We start from the raw sequence: 12731 nt of genomic DNA, 5'->3' as shown, positions 1-12731 counted from the left end.
GATGAGAAGCGCTGACGGAATATACGGGTGATATGATGTAAATATAATTATATTAAATTTCTCATGTCATTAAACTGAAGAATCAGAATATCTTTGTATATATTTTGGATGCCTTTCGTTACTCCACAAGACCTGCGTGTATTTTGAAGAATAATTATATGTACGCTTAAATCTGCACTCTCACATATTGAACGTTTTGACAACTTTTTTTTTATTGTTTTTCTTGGAACGAGCCAATTTTTTGCGAAGATCCATGGATACCAGTTATAGTATGCCGACACAATAATAGATCCCAGATTTTTATATTTAAGTTCAAAAGTTGATGTTTTATGCATTTTTCTTAAACCGTTAGTAAAGGTTTAAGCCATAAAACATTACTTTTCGATCGGAAATATGAAAATTGCGATCTGATCTTTTGTCGGCAATCGTTTATCATTGGTTTGCAGATATGTGAGCAAAAAATGCTCTTTCCAAGACATTTTTTGTTTGTAAAAATGGTATATCTGTGAGAGTGCAGCTTTCAGATGGCCTAAATGTTCAATGTATTAACCACGTATATACATACGTTATGGTATTACACAATTAAAATTGTTACGATGCGTAATTGCAAGCGTTAGAATCGGAACTCATATTTTAGTTAGGTCTTTTAATTACAAATACCATAACAGTATAACAGGAATGGTGGTACATACCTATGTTGACAAAAACGACTAGTCCTCGAAGTAGAGAGCGCATGTCGGTGGCAATACGTTCACCGGTCTGTAATTGAACGTAATATAATTATACTATAACGCACATATTTGTTAGTAATTGTCATTAGCGATGTGTGCTGGCACCCAACTGAATAATTATAATCACATTCACATGCATTAATATATCTTAAGGCTTGGGATTGCACGAATTGTCCTCAGTTTTGTCAAGCATACTTCTACAAACAAATTCAAACCTTGATATCTTAAGCTCTCCGAATAATTCCAAAAAAATCACACATTGTACACGCCTAACCGCTGACACTATTATTTTGTTTTATTTTAAAAGTTAAGGTGATGACTTAAATTGTTTTCAACAAGCGACACTCAAACCTATATTAGATTGTGAATAAATGTTTGTATCCCAGATAAGCACATCTAAATCAGCATTTCATAAGTGGGATTAGAGCGAAATATCTCCGTATCTATATTTCAGCTTCAGCAGTAGGAGTTAAATTTGTGTTTTATCCAACCCACCTCGAAAAGAATTTTAATAACATTTTCCGCTTTTGAGATCCCAAAAGGTGAAGAAGAAATCTAATGAACGAAAGGGAAAGACACCTTTGGGGTATCTTACGGTGATTTAAGGCCTGACTTCGAAATACAACGGGCTCTTGAAATTTCACTAGGGCTTCTGATTTCAATTAGTTTATCTCCCGCTAAATAAAACATAAACAACCGACCATGAGATCGAGTGGGTTTTATAAAAATATAACAAAAAAGACCATTTATGCAAAGCATCAAAGGCTGCCATGAATTAGTTTGTTAAGTTAACAAATTCGTTAAAAATGAATGACAAACGAATGATAAAAAAATAGTGTTTTTTTCTAAATATTCTTTCGTCGTGACGGCTCTCGTCCAGTCAATGTGTACAGCTAGGGCTGGAACGTTACGCCAAGAAGCGGATCGCGATGTATATTCCGATATCCGTATCACGATATAATGAGATATCTGAATTAAGATTGCGATATCCGTTTTACGATATCCGCATCAAGATATAATGCGTTATCCGTTTCACAATATAATGCGCTATTCGTATCACGATATAATGTGCTATCCGTATAACGATATAATGTGCTATCCGTATAACGATATAATGTGAAATCCGTATCACGAAATAATGTGCTATCCGTATCACGAAATAATGTGCTATCCGTATAACGATATAATGTGCTATCCGTATAACGAAATAATGTGCTATCCGTATAACGATATAATGTGCTATCCGTATAACGGTATAATGCGCTATCCGTATCACGAAATAATGTGCTATCCGTATAACGATATAATGTGAAATCCGTATCACGATATAATGCGCTATCCGTATCACGAAATAATGCGCTATCCGTTTCACGATATATTGCGATATCCGTATCACGATATAGTGTGCTATCCGTATTAAAATATAATGTGCTATCCGTATCACGATTTAGTGTGCTATCCGTTTCACGATATAATGCGCTATCCGTATCAGGATATAATGTGCTATCCGTATCACTGTGCTATCCGTATCACAATATAATGCGCTATCCGTTTCACGATATAATGTGTTATCCGTATCACTATCCGTATCACGATATAATGTGCTATCCGTATCACGATATAATGTGCTATCCGTATCACGATATAATGGGCTAACCGTATCACGCTATAATGCGCTATCCGTTTCACGATATAATGTTTCATCCGTATCACTATCCGTATCACGATATTATGCGCTATCCGTATCACGATATAATGCGCTATCCGTTTTTCGATATAATGTGTTATCCGTTTCACGATATAATGTGTTATCCGTATCACTATCCGTTAATGTGCTATCCGTATCACGATATATTGCGATATCCATATCACGATAATGCAATATTCCATTTCACGATATAATGATCTATCCGTATCACGATAGAATGCGCTATCCGTATCACGATATAATGTGCTATCCATATCACGATTATAATACGCTATCCGTTTCACGATATAATGTGATATCCGTTTCACGATATTTTGCGATATCCATATCACGATATAATGTGATATCCGTATCACGATTATAATACGCTATCCGTTTCACGATATAATGTGATATCCGTTTCACGATATTTTGCGATATCCATATCACGATATAATGCGCTATCCGTGTCACAATATATTGCGATGAGTTTTTTTTAAAAATATTATTTTACATGTTTCATTGCACTACGTATATTTTAGATTACGCAATCTTCAAGTAACTGCAGACAGGGCATTGTGACTCATGACACATGAATAAATACTTCCCATTTACATGATATAACTGTTTACATATTTATATGTCATCATATTTAAGATTTTTTATTTAAGTTGAATGTTTTTTGACAGTAGTATTTATTCATTTGTTGCAAACATGCGATGTTTGATATGGGATCTTAATCGCGTATCCGTGGTGTGCTATTGGGAATACCGAGCATGTAGCTGGTGTCTACTGGGGCAGGACATATGATGCCCGCCGTCTTTGATGATAAGTGGGCGATTAAGGGCCTCAAATGTACCCTTAAAAGAGGCTTAAATAATATTTTATATACGCTGACAGATAAGTCCGAATTAAAATGAATAACCATTGACAAACTAATCAATTTGGAACTGTAATTTTTATGACTTTTGACTTAATCAAAATGTATGTTTGTTATTGTTATTGCATTACACTAGTTTTAATATATGTGCCAGGGCATATACTATATGAGTTTATGTTATTTTCATATACACAGTTAAGGCCCTAAATCTCTTTCCACATCCTCAAACAACTGTACCGTTTCGGCATTATGCAACAACAAGACAAATATGTTCAAGTATGGATTAAGGTATTCATCCATATTAAGTTCAAAGAAGTTATCCCCCAGGTCGTACTGAAGCCAGTCAACGGGGTGGAGTTCAATTTGTTGAAGGATCGAGGGGATTCTGTTATATGAAGAAAGCTGGTGTGTTCACTGACCCATTGAAAAGACTTCATGCAAAATGGTATTTTAAAAGTAGGCTTTGGTGGCAACGTAAATTTTATTTTTGTACGCTATTGCCCAATCTGCTTTCAACGTCCATACATGTCTCCTATTCAACGTCCATACATGTCTCCTATTCAACGTCCATACATGTCTCCTATTCAACGTCCATACATGTCTCCTATTCAACGTCCATACATGTCTCCTATTCAACGTCCATACATGTCTCCTATTCAACGTCCATACATGTCTCCTATTCAACGTCCATACATGTCTCCTATTCAACGTTCATACATGTCTCCTATTCAACGTCCATACATGTCTCCTATTCAACGTCCATGCATGTCTCCTATTCAACGTCCATACATGTCTCCTATTCAACGTCCATACATGTCTCCTATTCAACGTCCATACATGTCTCCTATTCAACGTCCATACATGTCTCCTATTCAACGTCCATACATGTCTCCTATTCAACGTCCATACATGTCTCCTATTCAACGTCCATACATGTCTCCTATTCAACGTCCATACATGTCTCCTATTCAACGTCCATACATGTCTCCTATTTAACGTCCATGCATGTCTCCTATTCAACGTCCATACATGTCTCCTATTCATGTCTCCTATTCAACGTCCATACATGTCTCCTATTCAACGTCCATACATGTCTCCTATTCAACGTCCATACATGTCTCCCATTCAACGTCCATGCATGTCTCCTATTCAACGTCCATGCATGTCTCCTATTCATGTCTCCTATTCAACGTCCATACATGTCTCCTATTAAACGTCCATGCATGTCCTCTATTCAACGTCCATGCAAGTCTCCTATTCAACGTCCATGCATGTCTCCTATTCAACGTCCATACATGTCTCCTATTCATGTCTCCTATTCAACGTCCATACATGTCTCCTATTCAACGTCCATACATGTCTTCTATTCAACGTCCATACATGTCTCCTATTCAACGTCAATACATGTCTCCTATTCAACGTCAATGCATGTCTCCTATTCAACGTTCATACACGTCTCCTATTCAACGTCCATACATGTCTCCTATTCAACGTCCATGCATGTCTCCTATTCATGTCTCTTATTCAACGTTCATGCATGTCTCCTATTCAACGTTCATACATGTCTCCTATTCAACGTCCATACATGTCTCCTATTCATGTCTCTTATTTAACGTCCATACATGTCTCCTATTCATGTCTCCTATTCAACGTCCATATATGTCTCCTATTCATGTCACATATTCAACGTTCATACATGTCTCCTATTCAACGTTCATACATGTCTCCTATTCAACGTCCATACATGTCTCCTATTCAACGTGCATACATGTCTCCTATTCAACGTTCATGCATGTTTCCTATTTATCGTCCATGCATGTCTCCTATTCATGTCTCCTATTCAACGTACATACATGTCTCTTATTCAACGTCCATGCATGTCTCCTATTTAACATCCATACATCTCTCCTTTTCAACGTCCATACATGTCTCCTATTCAACGTTCATACATGTCTCCTGTTCAACGTTCATACATGTCTCCTATTTATGTCTCCTATTCAACGTTCATACATGTCTCCTATTTATGACTCATATTCAACGTTCATACATGTCTCCTATTCATGTCTCCTATTCAACGTACATACATGTCTCTTATTCAACGTCCATACATGTCTCCTATTCAACGTCCATGCATGTCTCCTATTCAACGTCCATGCATGTCTCCTATTTAACGTCCATTCATGTCTCCTATTCATGTCTCCTATTCAACGTACATACATGTCTCTTATTCAACGTCCATACATGTCTCCTATTCAACGTCCATACATGTCTCCTATTCAACGTCCATGCATATCTCCTATTCATGTCTCCTATTCAACGTACATACATGTCTCTTATTCAACGTCCATACATGTCTCCTATTCAACGTCCATACATGTCTCCCATTCAACGTCCATGCATGTCTCCTATTCATGTCTCCTATTCAACGTACATACATGTTTCTTATTCAACGTCCATACATGTCTCCTATTCAACGTCCATACATGTCTCCTATTCAACGTACATACATGTTTCTTATTCAACGTCCATACATGTCTCCTATTCAACGTCCATACATGTCTCCTATTCAACGTCCATACATGTCTCCTATTCAACGTCCATGCATGTCTCCTATTCATCGTCCATACATGTCTCCTATTCAACGTCTATACATGTCTCCTATTCAACGTCCATACATGTCTCCTATTCAACGTCCATACATGTCTCCTATTCAACGTCCATGCATGTCTCCTATTCAACGTTCATACATATCTCCTATTCAACGTTCATACATGTCTCCTATTTATGTCTCCTATTCAACGTTCATACATGTCTCCTATTTATGACTCATATTCAACGTTCATACATGTCTCCTATTCATGTTTCCTATTCAACGTACATACATGTCTCTTATTCAACGTCCATACATGTCTCCTTTTCAACGTCCATGCATGTCTCCTATTCAACGTCCATACATGTCTCCTATTCGACGTCCATGCATGTCTCCTATTCAACGTCCATTCCTGTCTTCTATTCAACGTCCATGTATGTCTCCTATTCAACATCCATACATGTCTCCTATTCAACGTCCATGTATGTCTCCTATTCAACGTTCATACATGTTTCCTATTCAACGTCCATGCATGTCTCCTATTCAACATCCATGCATGTCTCCTATTCAACGTCCATGCATGTCTCCTATTCATATCTCCTATTCATGTCTCCTTTTCATGTCTCATATTCATGTCTCCTATTCAACGTCCATACATGTCTCCTATTCATGTCTCCTATTCAACGTTCATACATGTCTCCTATTCAACGTCCATGCATGTCTCCTATTCAACGTTCATGCATGTCTCCTGTTCAACGTCTATGCATGTCTCCTATTCAACATCCATTCATGTCTCCTATTTATGTCTCCTATTCAACGTTCATGCATGTCTCCTATTCAACGTCCATGCATGTCTCCTATTCAACATTCATGCATGTCTCCTATTCATGTCTCCTATTTAACGTCCATGCATATCTCCTATTCAACGTCCATACATGTCTCTTATTTAAAACTCTGAATGGCATTTACAGCTATATTTAATCTAGATCTTGATTCGATATCGGTTGAACTTTATCTATGTTCCAAAGATAACAATTGCAAGCAGTCTTTAGAAATTAATGTGTATGAAAATGACGTTTATTTTCCTTTTGTTTGCATTGATTATCTTACAGACAGGTAAATTGTGTAACTGAATTTAAGTAGATGGTATTTGATGTGTGTTGTTTATATTACTTATTTCGTATATGCAAATATACTATTATTTCAACTTCGAAAGTAGTTGGTTTTTGATGTGTGCTGTTTTTATTGCTTTTTTCATGTATGACAATTCAATATTATTTCAACAAAGAAGAAGATTGTATTTGATTGGGTGCCGTTTTTTTATACCTTATTTTAAATATTTGTATTACATGACAATACAACATTATTTCAAAATTTCAAGCAGATGGTACTTGATGTGTGCTGTTTTATTACTTATTTTATATATGAAAATACAACATGACTTCAACAAAATAGTAAACAACCATTATTTTACTTTAAGCGGTTACGCATTAACCGATGTTTTTTAAAGGTAAGCGAATGATATTCTTGAAGCCTTGATAAAACGCATGCTCTGTTCTTATCAGTTCCGTTTAATATGTATTAACATGAGCGCACTATAATGCACAAGATCCAAATTGTGGCGTGGAATGTCCATAGGCAATTTGTATATAAGACACAGACTATATATCTGTTAACGTGCCTGCTCTCTGTTGCAGCGTTGGCCGAGTGTCCGGATGGGTTCGAGCACCATGGCACCCAGTGCTACAAGGTCCTGCCGTTGGAGGCCAGCTGGATCGAAGCCAAGGTATAAATCAATTGACTTGTCTGTTTAAAAGAAATGGGGGCGAGGATGTGTCAAAAGGAGTAAAGTCATAGAGAACTGGAAACCCACTTGGAAAGTGAACGATTCACTGCCTATATAGGAACGAATTCTGTTGACATGTCTCTTTTAAAACAATGGGTTAAAGGTTGTCTTAAAGAAGTCGAGTGTCAGATAATTGGAAACCATTTGGTTGGAACGATTCGAACGCAAATTTTTTATCGTTAAGAAAGTCAAACGCAACAGCCCAAGAACTACTATGCAGTTTCTCGAAATGCAGCTTTTTCGGCATTGTTTCAGCACTACTGTCGGCTGTTGGGGACGGAACTGTTGGTGATCGAGACGGCGGCGGAGGAAACAACCATCGAGGGAATTCTTACCAAGTTACATGGTGAACAATATTCGCTTAAACAAAGACATAAACTATAAATATTTACATCCATTCCTTAAATGAACTGCCTTTCGGCAATTGCGTTCATCAATCGATGAACGCAACATCTTCGGATATGTTCGGATCGCAATTCATTGCATAGTAGTAGTAGTAGTAGTTTTATTCGTGCATTATGTCAATAACAGTACATATCACATCAATATAGGATATATCACATGTTGTATTTGCATGATAGTTAGAGTCCTCATAAGTTATATCACAGAAAGTTTAACATGAAATACATAATACTAGATCTACTAAAGCAAGTATTACTTCTGGTGTTAATGATAAAGCTATCTATTTTATTACCAAATAAAGTTTTACCAAATAAAGTTTAAAATAATAAATGACATTGCACAGGATAACCCGTAAAGATTTGCACAAGTACAAAAGCTTATTTCCAACAGGGTCCATGTCTAAGGTATTAAAGTTGTCATTGAATGATTTAGTGAACAGTATTATATAATATTATATCATATACTCAGATGAATTAAATTAATATATGACATTCATCACAAATAAACTACTATCAGTATCATATAATTATATAATATACCACACAATTATACAAATAGTTAAGGAATATTTAAAAATTACCAAAGCAACTATATAAAAATTGTGCGTATTTTTAGAAAGCGCACTTATACTTATCTTATACATAAAAATTATGAATACAAAAAGACAGACTTTTCAAACTTCTCCATCTCATTTAAGAGGTGAGTTTTGACTAATTTCTTAAAAACATACTTTGATTCTGTGTCTCTGATGTTATTTGGAAGCATGTTCCAATCCCGTATACCATTAAAATAAAAAGAAGCTGCTGTAAAACCACCATTATGTGGGACATAAACTTTTAAGTTGGATCTACTGCCATATGAGTGAACTTCGTTACATTTGGCAAAATTATCCTTCATGTAACTTGGACACTTGTCATAAAATAGTTTGTGTACATGATTTAGCCTAAGTTGTCTACATCTTTGTTCGACATTTAAAAAACCAAGATCAGCAAAACTTGCCACTGAAAGCGAGGTTCTACAATGAAAATTACTAATAAAACGAACAATGGTCTTGTTATTGTTTGTATTGTGTCAGCAGGTCCTGTAAAATATAAATCAACATTTTGGAAAGTGTTATTTTTAAAAAGAAATATGTATTGTTGCCATAAGTGTTTACATTTTACGTTTAAAAGTGATTTCAAGTGGTTGATCTTTTCCCGCGTTATTGTGACGTCATTTGAAAAAAAATGCTTCCGGTTACGGTCGGGTCGTTCTAGTTACAGAATGGGTAAGAAAGGGTTACTGAAAGGTTTTTATAAATGAAATGAAGTATTTTTTTTCAATTATTGAATGAAATAATGAACTATTGGTGTAAATATAAGTAATGAATTGCGGGGTTGATGTCATTATCGGACTCCACACACTTTGACCAGCCCAATTGCGTTCATACCCCGATAATGACATCAAACCCGCAATTCATTCCTTAAGAAGCCCAGTTCACTTTTTACAAAACAAATAACATGACACAAGTTTTCACAATACATGTTTTACCAGGATGACATTTTCTATGACAACAGTTTTGTTAATTTATTCCTAGTCATAACATATTTATGCACTTTTAACCTTTGACTTACAACAATGTTTTAACACTAAGTTTTCAACATTTTTATGGGTTAATCGGAATTAAACGTTAAAACGTTAAACATCAAAACGCTTTAAAGACAGAAACACGTTCTTTAAATCGGCTGTTTGAACAGCGACTGCGTTAATGAGGTCATATGCTTTATCATGGAGGTGTCACGTTGCGTTCATCGGAATATGAATGCCATTGAAATGAAAAGAAAGTACTTTCAAGAAAGGAATCACAATATGAGTGGAAATGGGTTATCCGTACTATTGTTTCCCTTTTTGCCAGCACCTCCCCCTGTACTGTTTGTTACATCCATCAGGATCTCACCTTGACGAGGTGTACTGGGTGTCCGGATCGGACATGATCTCGGAAAACAACTGGCTCTGGTTGACGGGGGACGGGCTCTCTGTACCAATGAACTTCTCCGACTGGGGCTTCGGGCAGCCGGACAACGCGGGCCACCACCAGGACTGCCTGCTCATCCAATACCACGGTGTTGCGCGAACCTCGTGGTATGACGAGATGTGCAGCAACCAGCACAGCTTCATCTGTGAGATCAAGTATGTACTGTCTGCAGCTACATCCCTGTATGTGCTAAAGGGCTAAATTCCTATGGTTGTAGGTAAGGTTTCTGACAATCACTTAAAAGGGAAACTTATTGCTAAATATGTATTTATATTTCGAGTCTTTCTGTGTTTATTTTTTCTGCAAAAGTTTAAACGAATTCATTTTTTTGCAGATATGTAGACCATGAGGAGGTTGTTGTCGGTTAGATGTGTAAAAAGAAAGTAACGTCAACAGCAGATCTCAGAAGTTCATTCATTAAAAGATCTTAGTCGTAAGGTTAATACGTTTAAATATCTTTCAACACCATTGACAATGTGTTTATTGTTTTAGTTCCTCAACTGTGTTTTTCTTCATACTCTAGTCCTACATTCTATAACGACAAATATGTTGCTTCATATCGAAATATAACACTAAGATACGACTGAGATCTACTACCTGATTTTTTGAAACGAGCATCAGACCTCAATATGTAAAGATGATTAAACTCTAATAAATTCTAAACACTCCAGTAGTTTTATCATAACTTTCCCATCATTTATCGGTAAAACTCTTTTGAAGCGTGTGTGGTCTGTTTGTGGTGTTTGTTTTTTGTATGTGGTGTTATGTGTCTCTAGTTCATTGTTGTTTGGGTGCCTTTCCTTGTGCCTTTAAACTTGTTAATGTTTGTATTTTCGACTACTTGGCGTGTCCCTGTTGTTTTCATTGTATACTTTTTTATGATTAACGTTGCTCATTTAACGCTGTTCATTTCTTTTATTGAAGAACTTGTACACAAGCATTTCTACCAACCCCTTCTGAAAATAATTCATAAAACACTAATCATGATGATATGTATGCTATTCGATGGGGCGAATGTTAAGAAAATGGCTAATTCGTTGGTAACGTTTGGACGTGGTGTATAATTTGATGTTTCATGTAAACAGGTACAGGTAAAACATTTGTTGTAAGAATGTAAGAAATACAGCAGTTAGCAAGTACTACTTTCAGAGCAGTAACGCTTTGAATGTCAAAGACGATGACGTTAAGAACGTGGTTACCTTTAACAAAAGTCTGAACAGTCGTTCCAATCTACATAACGGCACACTTCTCACGTATTATGGTCATTCAAAGCATGTCGTTAAGTGCTATGAGATAAGATATGGAATTAGAGCAGTGGTTTCCGCTCCCTTCCAACTCCACATTTCAAAATGTATTGAACTTCATGTCCGTTTATAGTCTGTACGCTATGTTTAATTTTCAGAAGTCTACGTTCAAGCACATATTCTGGAGCATTTTGTTTTGTATTGATGGGATCTGTATGTTAATCTTAAAGCGACAAGGTGAACATGGCACCTTGTAACCTATCCCTTAATCTGAAACCAAAGATCAAGTTTAGAAAATTACATTTCATGATTGACATTGGTTTTCCGTTTATTCCGCAATTGTAGTATTTGTAAGAAATATGAAATAAAATGGTTCTTTAACATTTGAAAGATTTGATAAGCAAAACAGATATGAGTTTACTGGTCATGCAACTTGAAGGAACAAAAGAAAGAATGTCCCCACTCAGGACCTTTTCTTGAGGATGATCTTCATAAACTTTTAGCCTACGAACAGGCTATGTATCGTTATTTTGTCGTAAATTGTCATAAACTGTACTAATTTTTGAATGATTTTCACCCGGACGATGTTGAAATATAAATTGTTCGGCATATCCTACCTATTATATTAATGTTTCTGTGACTGTTTCGTTTTTTAACCAGAAGAATATAAATTCTTTTGCTCGGGAATTGAATCCACAGAGTTTCCTAAGATTTAACTGAATAGAGTAGAGAAAAAAACCAATATGCCTATTACAACTATTTATGACCAAAAAATCGATATGAATATTGAATTTATTTATAAGGATAACGCAAGTTCATAAAAAAAGATACTAATGTATATGTTATACAAATTTTACTCGCGTGCTATCTTATCTTTGGCAAACAGTATAAAGCGAGTTTTTGCGTTTATATTTTAAATGACGTTGCGCGGAATAAAAACATATTTATTTCAGCTTTCTTTCAAATATGAGTTCATGTTCCTTTAATCAACTCACATTGAGGCGAGTTTAAATACATTTCTACCCAGTTTACAGTACTAACATGTGAATACAAATAACCGTAACCATTGATGTATTTTACGTGTGCTTTATGTTTGTCATTGCGCTCTGACCTTGTTCGTCGGAACAGTATATTCGTTTATTAATTTACACTGAGCTAGTACCTGTCGTTTTCATTGAAATCGAACGAAAATCGGGATCATGGCTCTCTGCTTCTATGAACTATTTAAATCGTGAGACCTGACCAGATTATCTTGAAGGAAGTCGTTATATTTGAAAGTAAAATTGAGAAGAATGGGATTACTTAACTTCAAACTTTCAACAACTACCTATGCGAAT

The 12731-nt window shown here is 35.9% G+C and overlaps 1 protein-coding gene across 1 annotated transcript; it reads left to right on the top strand.

Annotated features, from left to right (window-relative positions):
* The first annotated feature begins 6914 nt into the window (after positions 1-6914).
* Positions 6915-10820, top strand: LOC128244667 (perlucin-like). Its single transcript, XM_052962688.1, has 5 exons — positions 6915-7004; positions 7586-7674; positions 7990-8080; positions 10065-10305; positions 10485-10820. Exons 1-5 carry the CDS (start codon positions 6947-6949, stop codon positions 10516-10518), a joined length of 513 nt encoding a protein of 170 aa, XP_052818648.1. The 5' UTR covers positions 6915-6946; the 3' UTR covers positions 10519-10820.
* The last annotated feature ends 1911 nt before the right edge of the window (positions 10821-12731 follow it).

The sequence above is a fragment of the Mya arenaria genome, chromosome 8 (assembly GCF_026914265.1).
Source record: "Mya arenaria isolate MELC-2E11 chromosome 8, ASM2691426v1".
Classification (NCBI taxonomy): Eukaryota; Metazoa; Mollusca; class Bivalvia; order Myida; family Myidae; genus Mya; species Mya arenaria.
Note: the sequence above shows the minus strand (reverse complement) of the source record. Positions and strands in the feature narration are given on the sequence as shown.

Coding starts and splice junctions, on each gene's coding strand:
- LOC128244667 (XM_052962688.1), top strand. CDS start 6,947: ATGTGTATGAAAATGACGTTTATTTTCCTTTTGTTTGCATTGATTATC. Junction 7,005..7,585: donor ATTGATTATCTTACAGACAG/GTAAATTGTGTA, acceptor TCTCTGTTGCAG/CGTTGGCCGAGTGTCCGGAT. Junction 10,306..10,484: donor AGCTTCATCTGTGAGATCAA/GTATGTACTGTC, acceptor ATTTTTTTGCAG/ATATGTAGACCATGAGGAGG.